Source organism: Myzus persicae, unplaced genomic scaffold (assembly GCF_001856785.1).
Source record: "Myzus persicae strain clone G006 unplaced genomic scaffold, MPER_G0061.0, whole genome shotgun sequence".
Taxonomy (NCBI): domain Eukaryota; kingdom Metazoa; phylum Arthropoda; class Insecta; order Hemiptera; family Aphididae; genus Myzus; species Myzus persicae.
Genome location: NW_019102098.1, coordinates 665,294 through 686,982, shown reverse-complemented (window position 1 = coordinate 686,982; position 21,689 = coordinate 665,294). Strand labels below are relative to the sequence as shown.

At 27.8% G+C, this 21,689-nt stretch overlaps 3 protein-coding genes across 6 annotated transcripts; 2 read left to right on the top strand and 1 right to left on the bottom strand.

Moving 5' to 3' along the window:
* Positions 1 to 270: 270 nt before the first annotated feature.
* LOC111031209 (charged multivesicular body protein 5) lies at positions 271 to 4,201 on the bottom strand. Its single transcript, XM_022311060.1, has 4 exons — positions 3,878 to 4,201; positions 3,618 to 3,769; positions 1,679 to 1,844; positions 271 to 829 (listed from the first exon to the last, which is right to left on the bottom strand). Exons 1-4 carry the CDS (start codon positions 3,944 to 3,946, stop codon positions 554 to 556), a joined length of 663 nt encoding a protein of 220 aa, XP_022166752.1. The 5' UTR covers positions 3,947 to 4,201; the 3' UTR covers positions 271 to 553.
* Positions 4,202 to 4,317: 116 nt separating this feature from the next.
* LOC111031210 (28S ribosomal protein S14, mitochondrial) lies at positions 4,318 to 5,252 on the top strand. 2 transcript variants are annotated; one of them, XM_022311061.1, is made up of 4 exons: positions 4,319 to 4,595; positions 4,672 to 4,830; positions 4,920 to 5,098; positions 5,169 to 5,252. In XM_022311061.1, exons 1-4 carry the CDS (start codon positions 4,521 to 4,523, stop codon positions 5,170 to 5,172), a joined length of 417 nt encoding a protein of 138 aa, XP_022166753.1. In that variant the 5' UTR covers positions 4,319 to 4,520; the 3' UTR covers positions 5,173 to 5,252. The 2 variants fall into 2 exon arrangements, with proteins under 2 accessions (XP_022166754.1, XP_022166753.1); XM_022311062.1 differs by lacking the exon at positions 5,169 to 5,252 and having other exon boundaries at positions 4,318 to 4,595; positions 4,920 to 5,102.
* A 1,903-nt stretch (positions 5,253 to 7,155) lies between these two features.
* On the top strand, positions 7,156 to 21,591 carry LOC111031187. Of its 3 annotated transcripts, XM_022311023.1 has the most exons (27): positions 7,156 to 7,518; positions 7,872 to 8,014; positions 9,984 to 10,132; positions 10,228 to 10,310; positions 12,575 to 12,649; positions 12,740 to 13,046; positions 13,155 to 13,442; positions 13,504 to 13,733; positions 13,813 to 13,995; positions 14,064 to 14,212; positions 14,293 to 14,555; positions 14,629 to 14,758; positions 14,831 to 15,194; positions 15,575 to 15,680; positions 15,750 to 15,867; positions 15,935 to 16,020; positions 17,071 to 17,183; positions 17,244 to 17,308; positions 17,411 to 17,498; positions 17,768 to 17,829; positions 17,898 to 17,991; positions 18,054 to 18,194; positions 18,557 to 18,666; positions 18,730 to 18,800; positions 18,866 to 19,762; positions 19,823 to 20,246; positions 20,316 to 21,591. In XM_022311023.1, the coding sequence occupies exons 3-27, from the start codon at positions 10,012 to 10,014 to the stop codon at positions 21,244 to 21,246; spliced, it is 5,499 nt and encodes a 1,832-aa protein (XP_022166715.1). In that variant the 5' UTR covers positions 7,156 to 7,518; positions 7,872 to 8,014; positions 9,984 to 10,011; the 3' UTR covers positions 21,247 to 21,591. The 3 variants fall into 3 exon arrangements, with proteins under 3 accessions (XP_022166715.1, XP_022166716.1, XP_022166714.1); XM_022311024.1 differs by lacking the exon at positions 7,872 to 8,014; XM_022311022.1 differs by lacking the exons at positions 7,156 to 7,518; positions 7,872 to 8,014; positions 9,984 to 10,132; positions 10,228 to 10,310 and adding exons at positions 11,988 to 12,238; positions 12,334 to 12,493.
* The last annotated feature ends 98 nt before the right edge of the window (positions 21,592 to 21,689 follow it).

Below are 21,689 nucleotides of genomic sequence, written 5' to 3'. Positions count from 1 at the left end.
TTTTTTTAATTAAGTGTAAGGTAAAACTTTATATTTTATTAAGCCAATTAGAACTTAAATAAACAATGCCATACGCTTATGCATAATGAATATTATGTTGCTTTTAAAATTAATTGATTAATTGGTAATACAAAATCATTTTTTTTAGAATAGACTTATTACAAAAATACATTTTATTTTAAAATTAGTTAAAACCTCAATATCAGTTGAACAATTATCTGAAGAAAATGAGTGGTATTTTTACTTACTATTATTGTAACAAATCATTAATTGAGCTTATAGTTATCAATTCAATTTTATTTTATTACTTGACATAGGGTTGCTGTAATTGGTGTAAAAGAATCAATACATTTTTTTTCATAAATAAGTAATTATGTAACTAGAATATAAATAAAAATTTGCTTAAAAATTAATTTTTGACAACTTGTAGTTACAAATTTAATTAATCCATAGTATAATATAATAAATGGTATTTTAATACTTATTTAAGTCTTAAAAAAATAATGGTAAAAGTAACGTTAATACCATATTTTGCAATTTATTATTTTCAAAATTAAATTTGCGCCGGTATTTTGGGTAAACCAAATTCATCTACAGAAATTTCACCAGGTTTACTAGGCTCCTTCTCTTTTTGCCCAGGTTCTTTGTCTGGAACATTCACTTGGTCTAGATAAGATGTATCATCATCTAAAGCTAATTCATCGCCAATTGCTTCAAGCTCTGCATTTAGTTCGTCTTCATCAATATCTGGTACTCCATATGTTCGTCCCAATGCTTCTTGTACTTCATTTGATTGATCCAACATATCAGCCATTTCATCTTGAAGATCCTAAATTGAAATTATACAATTAATAATGAAAAATGAAAAATGATTTAATGTTCAAAAGAGACCTTTATTCTTCGAATAAATGAGTTTACTTAGAATTTAACATGTTACTTTCATTCCACTAATATAGGATAATTCTTCAGTTTTCATGACTATATTGGTTGGTAATTAATTATGTTTTCAAATTCTAATCAGTAATTGTTAAGTATATTAGATAACTAAAATTATAATAACATATTATCTCTTGTCATTCTGGCTAGTAAAAACACCCATAAGTATTGTATATCAAGTCCAACAAAGAATTTTAGGAAAGTACTTGAATCAAAAATATATTATGTACATTTAAAATTTTAAACCTTCTTCAGGGTTGATATTTAGTTATAGCTTGTATTTATTTATATCATACACTTTGTAGCCAATAGGTATGTATTATAAATAATAAAACATGAACCATCAAATTTAATTAAAAATATTGCACCTTATGTTAAGTATAATATTCTTATTATTGTATAATATTATCTCTGGTATACCTAAAACTTAGTATAAGAGAAAATTGGATTGAACATTTGTCTAGAACTTCTTAGGTCTAAAGTCCAAGTAAAACAGATATGGTACTCATTTGCATGTTTTGTGTTTTTTGTATGTCAAAAAGTGAAAACGTTTTAAGCTATATTATGTAGGTGTCTAGATATCAATCATCACTGGTACACGTAGAATCCAGTTGTCAACCCATCATAAGTGGCATGAATAAACTATAGAATAGTCCGTTTAAGTTTGTCAATTAAAAGCAATTCTTAAATGTCATTATACTCCTTGAATCTAGTAATAAACATTAAAATAATTTTATCTTACCTCAATATCATCTATATTAATGTTCTTAAATTCTTTTTTCATTTGTTTCATGCCGGTTTTCATTGCAACTACTGTTGATTGGGTGTCCTTCAATGACTGAACGGCATAAGAAGCTTGTTCCATATTGAAAGATTGATTCCTTAAGCTTTCAGACTGACTTTCATATCTGTAAATAATTGTAATAAAGTATAAAATAAAAAAAAAATAGACAATAATAAATACTCATAAAAATATTTAAATATTTAATGTAAATTCATAATTTTAATCAAATGCAAATACAGAGTGCTAAGGAATTTCAGTACCCTCCCTTTAGATTTGATATAATACATTTATTATATATATAATAAATATTTGATACATCTTAATAAACATACATTTAAAATATAGATATAATTGTTAATATTGTTAAATTTGTCATAATTTAAAATAATATTAATCTTAAAATGTATAGTAAATAATTAAGTTATAATATTTGTTATCTTTCTAAGACAATAAAATGTGCAGCCTCCACCATTTTTTAATACTAATTGTATTTTGTATTTATCAGTAACGCTAAATTCTTTAACTAAGTATCACGGATGTAACACATTTTTTGTATAGGTAGTGGTTGTACTTATATGCTATTAAATGCTAATATTAATGACTTATTTACAATTTTAGACTTTAAGAGAATAATTTTAAGCATGATTATAAAGTGTAATTGTTCAAGTTTTGTAGCAAATGATTTTTTAGAGGGATGTGATAGAAAAATAGTTCTTATAGAAAAATGAGATTCCTATCATTCGTCAGAATCTCAGAATGATAATTAATATCAACAATTATAACTATGTACTGGAACTAATGGATGGACAGACACGATAGAGATAAAGGATGTTCTAAACATCTGTCAGTAAACTACAAGTAAATAATTTTCAAAATGTTATAGTTTATAAAATTATAATAAATAATAATAAATTATTTATAAATTATTATAAGTTTATATGTTATAATTTATAAAATGTTACCTAGCTGATAAAATAATTATTGAAATCATGAAATTATAATTATACTAAGATAATATACAAAACTTCAATAATATTCATAATGGCATTGAATCAAACATTTGTGGAGAGCAGTATATAGTTTAACTAATTTAGTTTGCATGAAATATGCTCATAATATGAGGTGATGATTTTTAATGTTTAAAAATATATTAACTCCTATAGGCTAAGTTGTAAGTAATAGTTTCAACTAAATTAAGTGTCATTTTCGTGTTTAAATTAAATAGATGCTTTAAGATACACTTTTGTTACAAACAAAAAATGGATGTTTCTTATTAGTGGTAATTAAATCCTAAAACAAAAATTAGTACCTCTAATACATTGAAAGGCAACCGTGTTTGTTGTCTCGTCTTACAAGTATGTAATATAGCAATTTAAAATTCAGCATTTCAATTTTAGCTTCGTTAGCTTAAACATTTTAATCTTGAATGAATCAACCTGTTATGAAACTTAATAGTGAGAATATTATCCGTATTCATAAAAAACAATACACAAACACAGATAATGTTCTTAATAACAAATTTGGGTATAGCATTCTCTTAAAGAATTTAAAGGACCCAAGAGAGAAGAAACAATTATATTGAACACCTAACGGCCAACTGGTCAGCACTCATTTTCTGTGTCTGTTAATATAACTGGCAGTATGACAGTATAATGTTGAGTACCAAAAGTTACAACGGTCAGTATGAACAACTGTCAGAGGGAGCTAGGACTTATTTTTCATAACCGAGACCATAGTAATATACTTATGTATAGTAACCATATGATCACAGTACACTATACACAATACTATCAATTATAAGGGCTATTGGGAAAAAAATCACTTAATTGGGGATAAAATGTCCTAAAATCAATTATATAGTTAATATAGGTAATGTATATTATTTTCCATAGCTCACTGTTTTCTTTGCTTCAAGACTCTTAACGCTTTTTGTTTCAATGAATTCTTAGCTGGACCTTCTCTCATCTTGGCCATTTGATCTTTCAGTTTTTTTAACTCTTTGTCAAGTCTATTAATTTTTTGTTCTACTGATTCGGCCCGATCATCTACCTACAAATAATTTTAGACATATAATTACGAATACATCTGGAGATTAAAGTCTCAAACGTAGGTATAATATAATTTATCAATTTTATAATTTTTTATTTATATACTTACTCCTTTTATAACTGCGGTCATATCCGGAGGAGGCGCCTTTTCTTTGGATTTCCCGAATATACGATTCATTTTACTTCGTGGTTAATACCTTTTTTACTAAACAATAAAAAAAACTTTTTAAAAGCTCGATTTCTTAATACCACTGCAAGCACCGCAAAATAATATTGGACACAAATAACAGTATAACCATTACCAAATAAACAATAAACTTATTCAATTTTCAGTTTAATATGACATGAGTCATAACCATGATTTAAGATATTATCTTAAGTCATGATCAACAAATATAAATTCACAACAAACTATGCCTTATGGTTACCATGAATCATGATTAAAGAAATCATAACAATTTATTATCTACATATGTCAGCTGTGATGCCTTGTACCTTTTCTCATGGCTAAATAAATATTTAGCTATGCCTTTTATAATCAATAGGATATGATAGTATATGATATAATATTATTATCTATAATACTTTGAAAATATTTTCGATATTCTAAATTCTAATTTCACATTTTAATTTTTCGCGATTCAGGGTTCGGACATTCAGCATAGACTACAGACTGACTGAAGTGTACAGTTATTATTTTATTTTTCTTTAATTATTTCATTGTTGGTTCATGGTTTTATTTAACAAAAAAAATGGCATTTATCATCAATGCTTTTCAAAGATGTAAGGCTCTGGCTAAATTTCAAACGCCAGTGAACAAAACGTGTGTAAGTACCTAAATTATAATCTTAGGTTATTTGTATAAAAAAAATAATGTTAATTCATTGTTCTAAATTTTTTTAGTTGGGTGTGCTTCCTTGTGATCAACAAATTCGTAATAAATGGCCAGACTTTAGAATGAAAAAAGATGCACGGAAAAGAAACACTCTTAAAGAATATGGTGTATACAAACTGCGCTATAATGCACTTCGTAAGAACAATATCATTCCTTTAGAAATTCAAGTAAATAAAAATGAAAAAAATGTTATTTATTAGCAGTGGTGCTGCTCAATTTGATGAATTTCTGAAATACTGTATTTTATTAACTATAGGAAATTGCTGACAAAGAAATTTACAATTGTCCAAGGGACGCTAGTATAACTAGAATTGTACAGCGTTGTCAGGTGACTTCTCGTCCTCGTGGTAATGTCAAACGATGGCGTTTGAGTCGAATAGTGTTCAGACATCTTGCTGATTATAACAAATTAGCAGGTGTTCAAAGGGCAATGTGGTAAGTAAATGTTTTTATATTTTTGTTTACTCATAATTATCTAATAAAATTATATCATTATTTTCTTCAGGTAAAATCAAAACGAAAAAGATTGCTGATGTATAGTCTTGTTTAATCAACAAATTAATTAAAATAATTTATATTATACTTGGAAGTTGGAGTTATATTTGTGATTTTTGTAAAATAGATCAAGTAAATATAATGTCAATGAAAATAATACAATTTGTTCTACATTTCTTTAAGTTATTACTTATTTATTTTGTAAGTGAAGTGTTTTTTTCTTTTTAAATATATAATTATCTAATTATTTTTTTAATAAATACACATCTAACTAAATTAAACTTGATGAATAATAATTTATTAATTTAGAATGAAAGTATACATTTTTACAAGAATTAAAAGTTAATTTACTTTAATTTTACTACTGACTACCAAATTATTTAGGTTTGATATTTTAAGATTTCAACACTAAATTAGCTCGTTATATATTTATTTTTTAATGATTTTAATGTTTAAAATTGTCCTATTTAAGTCCTAAATATTTAACTGGTCACTCATGACTATTTTTTGTTTTAGCTAATCAAAACTTACGTAATTGCCAGTTTCAAATACTTAAATCTCATCCAGTTAATAATTTTTCATAATAATATTGAGAAAATTTCAGCCCATTGATTTTTTACTCTGGCCCATGCACAATATAGATAAAATTGTATTCACTTAAAACCATTTTTTTTTATGTTTATGTGTCATTTTAAAATAAAATCAACCATCACAATAATTAAAGATGTTAATATTTTTGAGTACCTATAAGACATACATTTATCAATCATTTACATTTACAAACATTTTTTGAATACTTGTTTTTGGTCTGAATACATGCTAAAATGATAAATATTGTTATAAAAACATGTATATAATTCATAATTTTTCTTATTGAGATTTGATAGTCAACTCTCAAAGTCAAATGATAATAAAATATAAATCAATATGTTTAACCCTCAAATATTTTATTATCTTCTAGCATTTTTGTTAAACAAGTGATGCATAGAGTAGTTACTCTATCCTAAAATGTGATCACTCAAAAACAAAAAAGTCATTTTATTTTTTTGATTAACTCTATAACTATCAACTGTAGACAGTTAAAATTTTTGAAATATTAAAACTTAGCTTTCTCGGAAGTTGACAAGACAAAAGCGTTATTGTTAAAGGGATTCGATTCCGTCTCTGTTTATTACCAAACTAGATCTATTTTATACCAACAATTTTCATGAAGATGATAGCCATTTTTTTGAAATTGAACTCCTTTACCCTTCAAAATAGATTTTATAATTTTGAATATTAAGAATTTTAAAATGTTAATAATATTGGAGTCGAAAATGATCTTAAATATGTAAGAAAGTATTCAATACAATTTATTGAAATTTATTTAGATTCAAATATATATTTATATTTTTGACAAAAAAAACGAATAGGAGTGTAATGGGTTATGGCCATGAACAAGCCGACCAAGTTGAGGTGGACTCCTCTATTTATTTTATATAGTCACTCAATACCATAATGAGTTAATGAGTATAATGATTAACACATTTCGACGACCCTCTGCACAATGCACACACATGTAAAATTGCCTATATTAAACTCCTTAAAAACGCTTGGATCGAATCCAGTAAAAAATAATTAATATTATGTGGATACGTATGGTAATTTCTAATGTGTTCACCTCATAGACTTAAATATAAGTTATACATTTATATGTTTATGGTTCATATTCTGTATTTCTGTCGTATTTGTGACACAGAATAATGTTATTAATATCACAGATTATATTAAACAGATTTTATTATATTATAATATTATTTAAGTTAATATAATATTATTAAGATCATCTGTTTGTTTCCGGTGATAGCTGATAAGCCGTCCTTTTATTCCTATACAAATTACAAAGATTTTGACGAATAAAATGACGATGTTTGACCGTGAAAAATATAAATCCGAAACGTTACGGAATTTCGTTGCCAACATAACCGCTGTCAACACACGAGCTGCGCTTCACGAGGCCGATAATAATTGAAAGGAGTACCCGTGACGGTGTCGTGGTACGTACTATGTACATTCGGGGGTACTCGCAGTGTCACTAGTCGCTACTTGCTAGTTGCCAGTTGCCACTTGCCAGTCCGTAGTCGGTAGTCGGCTGTCGCGGTCCTTCGTCCTTCGTACTATCACCGACCACTGTCTCGCACTCTCCGGCGACGTTTAATGGTTGTGTACTTCACTACACCAGTCACCACACACGGCACGTACTTGGCCACTTGCGTGTTCGTTTTCGGTACATTTTAACGAGAGATCTCGAAAGCTTCTTCCAGCGAGAACAAGAAAACAATCACTCGATATTCAGTCGAACGTTCTATTTCCTCGCACAGGTAAAGAATTATTCGTTATTGCCATTTTCTAAAATTTTGTAATTGTCATTTCGACTGTTTTTGAGACCGGTAGTTGGGTGGCCAGCGAGTTACAATGTTGTATAGGCCCATAGTGTAAAGTTGTGTCGGCTTATTCGCTACGGTGTTCCCCAGTCTAAACAAATTTGTTTGTTTACATGACATCTATATAGTCTATTAGTCTGATATGTTTCTTTTTTGTCAATTAATTTGGTACTATGTGTCTATGTATAATAAACCGGTATTATTGTTTTATTATTGTTGTATTTTTGTTATATTATTGTTCTATGGTAATACAATAATATATAGTACATTACTTATTTATTTATGCATAGGTACACTGGTTTGTTATCGGTTGATATACAAATACGAGTACAAATACTTTCCTTTGATGTTGACCAAATTTTATCGATCAGGATTGTCTGTTGGACACTCGGACCAGTGTATTACCGGTTATATGCACACTAGTAATATGAAGGTAATATTTTCTATAATTCAATATCCAAACATTTTTGTATTATTATATTACAGTACCTAGGTATGGATTTTATTTTGTTTACTATTCGAAAATACTATTCATACATTTTGTGATGTACGATCTATTAAGTTTTCTTAAGAAACAGTACATACTACTATTTTTTTAACATGTTGAAATCTTACGTTATTATACACCACTAGTGTGCATATGTGTAATTTTTAAATTTGTTTCTTATAAAAAAATTTTCAATATGTTGAATATAAACATTTTAGGTATAAAAAAAAATATTGTATGACGATGCAACCCAAAATATAAATTAGCTGTAAGTAACTAATAAGAGTTAATTTATTGATAATGACTAGGGACTCCAATTTTGGTTAAGTGCATCGTTTCAGACGCTAATTGAATGTAATTAATGTTCAATCACAGTTTATTTAAACATTTACATACCCATAACTCATAAGGTACTTGTTATAACATAACAAGCCTAAATGCCTTGGTACACTTATATTAATTATAAGCATAATTGACTTATAATTTTTTCACTGTCTAGGTACCTTTACTTATTATTGAATTTTGTTTTCCATAATATATTCATCTATAGTACCTATTCATCAATGTTTATCTATATAAAATATTCTATAGAAGTTTGTGTATCTAATTTCTATAAAAATATTTTGGTTGTAACCATATTCATTGACAGGCCTATTACTTTTACTATAAACATTGCATTATTCATAGTTTTTAACTTTTTAACCTGTACAATGCACCTACATAGAACAACAAGTAAATTAAATATCTTAACAAAACAAAAATTTGATGGAAAATTTGGACACCTTTATTTGAAACATACTATATTGAATACCAACAAGTACATTTTTAGGTTGGGTAGGAGCGATAGTCTAAAAAGATATTCTAGAAAGATGTTAGTCTTAAGGTGAAACTTAACTTTGTGATTTAAAATTATTGGTTGATATTATAGTTTAATTTGTTCTACTACCTATAAATAATGTAAATATTGCTTATATAATCAAATGTTTTATATAAGTATGTAGGTATCTACTACCTACTATACAAAAAAAAAAAAATAGGCTTTGTATAATATTCTTGTATTGTGTTACATGTTTATAGGTTAGCTAATCATAATACAAGTATTTTTCTTTGCTTCTTTGACAATGAATACATATTAACCACAATAAATCAATGCCTCTTTGTCCTGACTGATATTTTCCTTGGGCATTCTATTACAATACGGCACTATACATTATAAATATTTTAAGTACCTTGCAGTATTTTATTTATAAATACATTATCATACAATATTGTTGACTATGACATAACCATAAGAGTATCCAATTGTCAATCAATACCTTTCTTTTATAAATGATTCTTTTAAATATTTATCTTATCAGTTTAGTTAATTAGGTAAAAATTGTATAATGTGATTATATTCCATATAATAATCATATGCATCACTACAGTTAGGTAACATAAAATGCAAACAGATTATTTCATTAGGCAGTATACTAATGATACATATTTTGTTTATTTATTTAAAACCCCGTTTAAAACTGCTTTATAATTTCAGTTGTTTTTTTTACAAAGATTGGCCTATGTTAGAGTATGCAGTTACTATCCTTATATGGATTTGAATTACCACATATACTCTTGACATATTTATGAAACCTTGAATATCCTTTTTTAGAATGATTTTTCTTCAAATTTTGAATAATAATAATTTGTTTAATGCTTTAAAAATTGAAATATATTAAATTATAGTATACATGTAATATACACATAAGTTTAGACCACAAAATCATCTTGTCCTTGAAATAGCATAGGTACATTGTTTACAGAAATAAGTATAACAAAAATACATGTATTTTGTAATATGTAACTATTAATAATAAATAACAATACACTTTTACTGCTTGAGTAAATTATTAAATACAATATTTCTGTATTTCAGTTAAAACACCATTTTATAGTTATGAGACATGACACTTCCAGTTTCCAGCTATGAAGAGCTGTTAGAAACAGTGCGCAGTCTTAATCAAGAAACCAGACAACTTCAAAGGCAATTAAATACACCATTATTAGCTCAACATTTGCCTCCAGGTACAATTTATTATTGAAATAGACATCAGTAACCTAAAAAAAAAAAATGTTCCAAATACATTACATTCATATATTTAAAATTTAATGTACTTTAGTTGATTTAAACGGAGGAATGCCATCAAGGGATATGTCACCAAAAATGACTCTACCCCTAGAAAACAAAACTAGTACTGAACAGGTAAACATTTTTTGGTTTTATTTATTCATTTAATTTATAGCACACAAATTACTTAGGTTGACAAGTTTTGTGTAAGAATGTTTAACAAGGTGTCATCTAGTTCAGAGGTTCGTCTTTGAATATAGTTTTATCATTTATCATTACCCACAATGATTACAGTTTACAATATATGATCAGTGACGTATCACACAATACTACCAGATTAAAAGTTATTACAATAATGGTGATTAACAATCACAATAACAACAAAACAAAAGATCATTAGTATGTTAAAAGTCGTCAAAATTTAAATATTTTCCAAGATAAGTCATACTATGAAAAGTTTGGGAACTTCTGATCTAGTTATTTACAAATTGTCGTCATCTTTATTTATATTCACTTGATGTTTTAGTCATATTTACTAAAAAATGTTTTAGGCTTGTCAGGAAATTACCATCATTAAAATAATATGTATGTAGTTCTTTATATTAATGTTATTATTTCTAAATGATCCTAAACTCAGCCAACCATTAAATGACAATAACAAATATTTTGTAGTATAAATATCTTCAACTCTTTTTCTCTCAGAATTAATTTTTTTGTAAATGCATTTCAGTCTATAAAAATATATTATCAAATAATAATTGCCTATTGTAATAATTTCATTTAAATTATCAAATTGTTATGTTTGTTACTCAAGCTATTTCTAAAATTTAACATTTGTTATCTTTCAATCATATTACCGATAAATTCATATTCCATTTGATTTAAGCCTATAGAACTATTGTTTCCTACTCAAGCTTCCATTAATAAGTTGCTGGTAAATGTTCACTAAGACCTGAAAATAACTACCGTTAAACTAACTGACTAAATCATGATATTTTTATTCCAAAGTTAACTCTCAATAAATACCTATCTTTTGTCACACTTCCTAGAAATATTAGAAGACTTAAAAAATATCTTAAAGATTATCTGTAAAAAAACTATTATGGCACTTCTGCTTCTATATAACACAACAAAATGTCCTTGTCAATCTTTTATTTTTGTGTTTAAATATTGCACTTTTTAGTAAGTACTTGATTGTTTCAATTGTAATTAACATTTTAAATTAATAATTGTCCCAACATTTAGTTAATATAATTTTTGCATCTTTTCTGTATATTTTAAAATAATTTTGTACAAAAAAAAAAAATGACTAATTCACTTTTACACGTGTATAATCTTCACAGTATAATAACAATAATAATTTAACCATACAAGCTCAATTATTTAGTTATATCCACTTTAAGTTTAAAAAAAATTTTAATTTATTAACGCATAAAAAAAAGGATGGTGAAAACTAAATCATTTGTAATCTAATATCAAGACCAATACATTTTCTGTAATTATTAAAAAGTATGATTTTGTAAACAAGTAAAGGAACTAATTTATTATGCCCATGTTATGAGAAATGAAAAGAAGTGCTCTCTGGGGGTAAAATGCACCATAACCACGCACAGCTGATTGCCACTCCCCTTCAATTCACCCTAGTTACAATATTGATCACAATATAGAAAACTTTATACGCAATATACCTTGACAGTCTGTTACAAATACTATTTTATGTCATCATTCACAACATTGTTTTTAAACAGTTTTGTTACATAGTAATAAAGTTATTAAATTTCTTGTTTTCATTTAAAGTGTAGAACTAAAATAATGTATTCTGATCGACAATCTAGACTTCCTGTTCGTTCCTCCTCATCATCTCGTTCTCCCCGTGTACCTCCATCACCTAGCTTAGATCATGTGAGGTCACTATCTAATCCTCCTAGAACTCGCTGGAGTGCTACTACTAAGAATGATAATGAACATATTCAAAATAATAATAACAATCAAACCTCAGAAAATTGTAGTTATGGTAAAATAGATTATAATGATGGGCAAAATAATAATGTCTTATCAAGCAAGTAAGTTTGCAAAACCTTGCCTTTTAGTTATAACATTTGTATAATTACAACTTAAGTTATCTCAAATTATTTTCAATATTTTCATATTACTTCAGACATTCTATATCTAAAACTCAATATCAGTATTTGTCACCATGTAATGTGGAAGACAATAGACGAGCTAATAATTGGTCATTCACGCAGTCATTTTATGACAACAAACACAGTGCTAAACATTCTTACAATAATAACAGTCACCTTAGAATCATAAATGAGGTTAGCACGAGGAGAATTGATTAAAAAATAAAAGCATATTTTATAGTATGCGCTTTGTTAATAAATTGTATTTGTTTGTAGAATCAACATATAGATAAAGAAAAAAGATCAATGGCTGAAGATAAAGAAGAAGATGAAGCTAAAATATCTCCTGATGTAAGTTAAGAGAAATAAGCATGAAAAGACCTGAGAGAAGTATATATATATTAAATTTATATTTTAATTGCTGTTAATTTTTTATTTAAGGGTTGTTTACCTACACCTCCTGGCATATTAGCTGACAAAAAATTTAATATGTGGCACAGCGTAGGACCCACAAATTTGTCTTCAGACTCATCTTTATTACGATCTCAAACTTCATCTTTAGAATGTGAAAACGGTCTATCAATGAGATCTAGTAGCCAACAACAATTAGGAGCTAAAGTAGAAATTGTTTATAATCTCTTGTCATTATTGGAAAACAACAATTCAATACAATCTTCATATCAGTCAGTTTCAGTTCTTTTGGCTATGAGCAAATCACCCGATTGTTGTGCTGCAATGAGACAAACAGGTAAGATGTCTTCTAATTTAATTGTATTTTGTGTGTTATAGTATGATCATTTGAATTTGAATTATAATATTGTTAAAATATCTGAATTAACATTATATTCCTTGACAGGTTGTGTTCCATTGCTTGTGCAAATTGTCCATGATATGAATGCTGACATTGTAGTTCGTCACAATGCTAGCCAAGCATTAAAAAATATTGTAACTTTTAATCAAGATGAAAAACAAGGTCGCCGAGAGTCTCGTGTTTATAAGTTATTGGAAAGCATGAGAGAATACTGTGATACACCAGTTGTTGTACTTAAACAATTGGATATTAGCAAACATCCCATCACTGCTATTGCAGCATTGATGAAGTTATCTTTTGATAGTCAACATAGATTTGCTATGTGTTTATTAGGTATGTATTGAATGCATGTTACTATATATTTAAATTAGTTACATTTTCTTTTCCTTTTAAGGCGCAATCTATACTGTTACTAGACTGATTCAAGTTGATCATGAAGTTCATGGGAGTGAACCAGATTTAGAATCTAATTCAGAATGTGTAACCCTTAGGCGATATGCTGGCATGGCTCTAACTAATTTAACATTTGGTGATGCTACTACCAAAACACTTTTATGTTCTTTTAAACAATTCCTCAAAGTTTTAATATTACAGTTACAAATACAGTGTGAAGACCTCAGACAGGTATTCAATCATTGGAAAATTAGAAAAAATTAACTAAACATGTTTACTGAATTGTGTATAACCCGTGAGTTTTGTTTAGGTCACAGCAAGTGTTTTACGAAATTTATCATGGAGAGCCGATCCACATAGTAAAGAAATTTTGCGTGATGTAGGTGCAGTTAAAGCGCTAATGGAAGCCTCAATGAAAGCGAATAAAGAAACAACAATGAAATCATTCTTGTCTGCTCTTTGGAATTTCTCTGCTCACTCACCTGAAAATAAAGTATGCTAAATAATAGATATATAAAATTGTTAAATAGTTTAATATTAAATAAAATGTTCATTATCTAGGAAGAAATATGCAAAGTTGAAGGAGCTATTGAGTTTTTGATTAAAACATTAGGTGGAACAAGTCCTTTTAAATCCGTTACAATAATAGAAAATGCTGGAGGAATATTGAGAAATATTTCATGTGTTATAGCATCTCATGAAGAATATCGGTAATTAATAACTTATTTGATAGCTATTTCATTCATTATGTTAAAAAATAATGTATTTTATTCTGTATATTTTTTAACAGTGATATTTTAAGACATCATAATGTACTTGAAATGTTAATGCAACAGCTACAGTCCCCAAGTTTAACAATTGTGAGCAATGCATGTGGGACCATTTGGAATTTATCGGCACGTAATATTCGTGACCAAACAACAATGATAAATTTGGGAATTATACCTATGTTACGGTCATTAATTCATTCCAAACATAAGATGATTGCTACTGGATCGTCAGCTGCGCTTAATAATCTTATGAATGCTATGCCTGCATATAATACTGATCAAGGTTTGCTAAAATGATAAAGATATAATATGTAAGACTTGAAAAACAGATTTTGTATTTTAATACTTTTGTTTAGATGTGAATATAAATCTTGAAGATAATTCATTTAAGAGTACTTCAGCTATTTCTAACAATACATATTTAAAGGATTTTAATAAAGAGATACAAACTATACAAACAGAAAGTGATGATTTGAAAGTTACTGTGTACGTTGTTTTTAATTTTAGATAATTATGTTTTTGTAGTGGGATTGATTTTGATTGATAATTTTATTTTAGAAAACCAAATTTGACAAATATCTCACAGCAGTCTTACGATATTATTAAAATTAACAAAAACAGTATGACAACTGAAATTGAAAATGAAAAATTTGAACCTTCTGTAGAATGTTCTGAAGATTCTATTCGGCAATTAGAAAATAATATCAGTTTTGAAGAGAAAGTCAAAAAATCTTCCAATGGATATGCTGAGACTTCACTGGATGAAGCAACTAACTACAGTTTGTTATGTGAAGATGATGATAATGGTGAAAAAGTATTAACCGGTGATACAACACAGACTTATTGCACAGAAGGTACCCCCTATAATTTTTCTAACGCTGCATCATATACAGATTTAAGGAAATGTGGCATAGATGACAAGGTAATTCAAGTATTTATGCTTTTACTTAATATATGCCATGTGGTAATTTTTCAAACATTTTAATTACTATAACTACGTATTGTAAAAATGTAAAGGCACATAATTTACTTTTTTTTATTTTATGTCCTGCAAATAATTGTAAATAGGCTTGTTTACTGTGACATTTTTTTAATTAGTAATTAATAAGTTTGAAATAAAAACTAAAAATTAAATTTAGACAATTTATCTATTTTTAAATAGGTAAGGCCTAAAAGTATTAATTAGAACAATTATTGAATGATGTGTTAAATAAATAACGGGTTGGTATATGATATGACCACTAGTGGGCTCATAGCATCAAATATGTTAAGACTAACTGAATTTCTAATAATTGTTTTTAGAATCGTAACGAATCTGGATCAGGACTTCCTGAACAAAGTATGAATGTACCTAATTCTGGTAGTGAAACACCAGATGATGCACAACCCAAGAATGAATTAAAAGATGGTAAAAATTTATATTATATTTAAAATCACTTTAAAAAAATTGTTTATATTGTTTTTTTTTAAATTTTAGGTAAAATGGTGACTTTTGAAACACCTTTGATGTTCTCAAGAAGTAGTTCAATCGCTTCACTCGGAAGCTGTGAACCACAAGAAGGTTATATTGGTAGTTCTGCCGTTAGTGAGTGCAGGTATAACTGAAGCTTGTATTTTTATAATGATCAACTTTTATGTGGTTTTTAATTTTTTGTTTTTTAGTCGCGTCACCAGCGGATTAGTTACACCAAGTGAAATTCCAGATTCACCAACTCCAACAGTCCCGCCTAGTCCTCCATGTTTCAAAAGTAATTAAATGTTAATTTTTAATTTTTTTTAAATATTTTTTTTTGAGGTTTGAAGCAAAATGGTGATTATTTCTAATCTTTAAGTAAATTGATCTTTTATAAACCTCAATTATGGAAGAATATCTGTGTTTTCTTGTTTGAATTTTTCTTATTTTTATTTGTACATCATTAATCCAGACCCCATTAGACCGGATTTTGCTTAATCCAAACAGTTTTTTTATAACACGCAAACTCGTAGTTTTATCCACAGTCTAAAATAACTTGAAAACAAGTTCCACGAATTTCCCTAAATGCATGTTATTACGATTATTTCTACATAATAGTAAATACCAATTACATATTGTCAAACACGTTATTCAATTGTTAATTATATAATATGTATTCTTAAATCTATAATATATACTAGTTTGTTGGTTATTTTGTTTGTTTGACCCCAACATTTATTAATTCGGTCAACTTAGAGCCACAATTAGTCCGGATTAATGAGTATCTACTTTACTTGTAAATTACTATAAAATTAAAAATTTATAAATAAAATAATATATCATCATTCTTAAAGTTTATCAATGGTTGTCCACTTTACACAAACCTCCAAGTCAAATTTGGTTAGTTTCATTTTTTATAAATCCACAGTATATTCTGTGTTTATTGTAAAACGTTTATTCACAGATTAAACAACCACCATATTTAAAAAAAAATCCCAAAAATTTAGAATCTGATTTTTTTAAATGTATTGTAGGTTTATGTATGTGAAACTTGGTCATCTAGGTAGTTATAAAAACTACCATATTTTTGCAACTATATTTTTTTTTCCATTTTGAATTTATTGTTATTAGTTAATTGGGATAAGTAGGTTCTTAAATGCACAATTATAGCCATATATTATTTCTCTCTAATGTTCCTCCCTAAAGCTAAAACTAATTAATTAGATTCAAATTTGAAGAAATTGTGATTTTATTACATTACTTTATTAATACTGGAAATAAAATTAAAATGTTTAGTAACTGTGAAAAAAATAATTATAATTAATACTAATGTTCATTGTTTAAGATGAAAGTGTTTTTGAAGATAGTGTGACTATTTTTAAAGAAGAAAAAATGCCTGGCAAAGGTTCAGAATGTACGAGCTTAAGTAGCTTGACCATTGATGACGATCTTCCAGGAGTAAGTGTTAAACAAATTTAAATAACTTTGATAATTTTAAGGTTTATTTGTTATTATTAGATCAAATTACAATACAATCAAGGCCAAAATATGTTACCATCATTGAACGAAGAAAAAAATCCTATGTGAGTGTACAATATTTTTTTTTTAGTTTTAAATCCTATACTCAAATATTACTAAATAATAATAATGATTTAAATTAATAAAATTAATTATAATTTGTTTAGGAATGTATTGCATGGTAAGCAATATGAATCTCCATCTATTGATAAGACGTCTAAATCTTTCCAGTTAAATCCTGATGGTTTCCTCGAAGTAAGTAAAATAATGTTATGTCAAACAAAAGTGAAAAAAACTGTTTGGAGATTTGGAATATGATTTGAGTTATAATAACCATGAGACCGTGAATAATTGATTTCTGTTAGTATTATTGATCTGTAGGCAGTAAATAACTTTCACTTGAGTTTGCTGATTCATTTGTGATGGGTCTTGTTCTGAGTAAATAAGACTCAGCACTTGTTACGTCTTGTGAACATATAAAACAAATCTTAACTAATTATTATTTTATTTTTGTTTTTTTGCAGTCACCCTCTTCCACATTTCCGTACCTACAACATAAGAATCCAGGATTTATACCTCATGCTAGGTTAGCCACAAATAACTTACATAATCATAATATAATAATTGTTTAAAATGTTGTCACTTTTTTTTTAGATCTAGACTTCCAGTCATGGTGCAAAGCAATAGCCAGGCAGTAGACAAATGTCCAGAGTCTAGTTTTTCACAATATAAAACAACGGATAATGAGGTATCATAATTTATACTAAATAATTAAACTGAAAAATTCTTAATATCTTTTGTTTTTTTTAGGGAGATGAGATAATTGGATTCTGTACAGAAGGAACTCCAGCAAACATAAGTACAGCTACTTCACATTCAGATTTATCAATGATTACTCCTTCAGAAGATGGATCAGAAACCAATGTTATCCTTCGACAATCAATGAAAATGGTAATTAATATTCATCAATATCAACATTAAATAATATTAATCAATGTTGTTTCATTCTTAATTCATGTCAATTCTCTGTATTTTAAACATTTAAACAATATTTCTTGATGGTATATGTTTACCCAGCTTGAGTCACAATGAACTATATTTAAAAATTAAGTATTATTTTATAAAACCACTTAAGTCGACTGAGAAAATTAGAGCAACGGGTCAAATAAGTATTATTGTGGAATGCTTAAATTGTTTCACATTGTTGATAATATGAATAAAACTTTAAAAATATAATATTTAAACTACAATTTGATTGATCTAACTTTTTATATTAAACAAAAATGTACGTTTAAATTGTAATAATATTTTAGGTTGGCAAGAAACGTTTATACCAATCAACGGGTAGACCTTTAGGAAATTTAAATCTTCAATTTAATCAAAGTTCTACTACACCCACTTCAGCAAACATATCATTGTCCAGGTTAGATTATTTTTTATATTAAACTTAACACCTGTAATTTAATTAATTAATTGTATTCTTCAGATCATTAGTATTGGATTCCCCTTCAACAGAATCACATGTATCAAATTCAATTAACTCTTCTGAAATCGAAGGTAAATTTGTTTTATTTCTTTATTTCATTTCAATTTATAAGTTTTGAAACATTTCATATTTACAGATCCAGTAACAGTTATTAATAAACGAATGTCAACTGATTCCATAGATAGTGAATTTTCATTGGATGACTCTAGTAAATGTGATAACAGAATACCACGATCTCATTCACTACATGATGCCCATACATTGAATAGTGAACCCATGTCTGAAGATGATGATGATGATGATGATGACGATGATAACAACGCTTTATTAGATCAATGTATAAATGCCGGTATTGAAAAAATAACAACTTTAAAAATAACTGATGAAGAATTGCCTGATGATGAACAGCAGGAATTGTTAAATCAGTGCATAGCTTCAGGTATCAATAATTCAGCCACATCCAAATTACAAATGTCAGTTAAGAAAAGAACCAAGAAACCAGACAGTGATCTCACTGATGAACAACAGCTAATGTTATTAGAATCATGTATTGATGCTGGAATTATGAATAGCAAGAAAACATTTAAAAATAATAGTGATGATTTGTCGGATAATGAACAAGTAGCTTTGTTAAATGAGTGTATTGAAGCAGGCATGACAAATTTACAAAAAATCAAATCAAAAGAGACAAATTGTACCCTTGAACAAAATGAAGAGGATTTATTAAATAATTGTATTAGCCAAGGTATACGAAACATTGAAAGAGGATCAACTCATAAAAAAAGAGAAATACCAGTGTTAAATAAGTACAAAAAATCTTTTGGGCCCAAATCAGAAAGTGAAATTAGTGAGTCTACGAGTACAATTACACCAGGAGATATTATTGATGGAGTTATATATAAACGAGATGAAAGTGATGAATCCACATGGAAAGACGATGAAACGTTAACATTTACTACTCTCACAAGCTCTTACTTAAGTGCAGAAGAGAATTCTAAACCAAAGTTTTTAAAACTGGATAAAAGAGAAATTGGTAAAATTGTAGATTTAATATTTTATGTTGATTGTAAACCATGGTTTTTGTTTGTTTTAGGTATCATATCTTCTTTAGATTTTGATGACACACATCTGGATGCTATAAAACCTCCTTCGGACATGGATAGTTTGCTATCCATGACAACAAGTGTTCAATCTAATTGTGGTTTTGATAAAAAAAGAAAAAGTTCTAATGATAGAAATGATTCACTAGGAAGTTGTACAAACATAGAGAATATTAATCCTCCATCATACATGGATGAAGTTACTGATTTTGAGATGGAAAATAGTATTACCAGTATATCAAGTATACGCTCTGAAATAGTTGACCAGTCGATTGGTGCTCAGTATTATACAGCTGTGGATGATTTAACTTTAGTAGATGATTTGCCATCATCTGAAATGTCTTCAGATCCTAATAGTCCAGCTCAAATAAGACGCCGACTAACGCCTAAACAAAAGCGAAACATGAAGAAAGACAGGTAAATAAATAAAAATAAATAATTATTTTAAATAGTATGTAGCTAATAAATTGTAATATTTATTTCCAGGTATAATACCTATACAATAACTTCTGACGACAGCAGAGAAAACTCTATGGAGCCTGAAACCAGGTCATCACCTCTGAATGAATCAGACTCTCATTCTTCTGAAGACGCCATAAAAAAAAGGTCACCAAAAGAAAAATTCCAAACAAAAAGGTCCTCTGAAAAAGATAGATTTCGTACTCGCACATTAGCTGATCTAGACCTAACCAATATTGTGCAAATCCGACCAAAAGATAATGACTTCACATCAAATTTTAAAAACCATGTTGACGAAAGTACCACATCGGAGGGTACTGACGGTTATTCCAGCGATGGGAATGAGTCAAATACTGGAGTTGCTTCAGCTAGAATTGTTAAGCCTTCAGAAGTGAAGGCTGTTAGAGGTAAGAAAAAATCACGAGGAAGTGGAATACCGATAGTAGCTCGAAGCAGTCCTCAACCATCCCCTACAACCTCTAAAAGTTCACAATCAACACCTACTAAAAAGCAGACTCCCCTTAAAAGACAAGGTACATTTGTAAAAGAAGAATCTCGTATTCCTACTCCGGGATCTACTGGCAAAAAACATACTAGTGTACCAAATCTGGTTAAACCACCGTCTAATAAACAGTCGACTACAAGTATGCGATCTAGTGGTGTTCGTAATTCAGTTAGTAATAGCAGTTTAAAAAGTAGTGCCGATCAATGGGTTGGTAGCAATAGTAGTCTTCCGACCATGGCTGGAGTGGCTAAGACAAATAGCAATACTAGTTTAAATTCGAACATATCAGCAGCAAGTTCGGGGTCCTCAGTTAGAACAACATCTGGTCAAAAGAAAGAAGTCACTAGTAAGATAGCAACCCTATGGAAGAAAATTGAAGATAATAAAAAGAAGGATATTAATGCCAAAGATAATCGTGTGTGGATCAATTCAAGTCCTAACAATCGTGTTTAAAAAGTAGAAATTAGGTGATACATTCTATTATCTTTATCCATTTTTTTTCATATAATATTTATTTCTCTTTTTTATATTTGTTATTTCTTTAAAATACCAGTTATTGTTTAATAATCTAATATTGGATAGCAATCATATTTTTTCATCTTGTTACACATTTTTTTTGTATCAAATAGAATTTTGTAATTAAAGAGTCATCATAGACTGGTAATCTTTACCTAATTGAAATAGGAGACTCAAAACAGTTTAATACTAAAAAAATTTCAATATTGCAATGAATAGTATATATTATGAATATTTTGTCAAAATTAGTTTTGACCTTTAAAACATAATAATAATTACTAAACGACTTTATTTATATTGTTTAATTTAAAATTACTTTATTATTTTAGGTTTATTCGAGTGAGATTATTTATTTTATTGTTTTTCGTATTCATCATAGT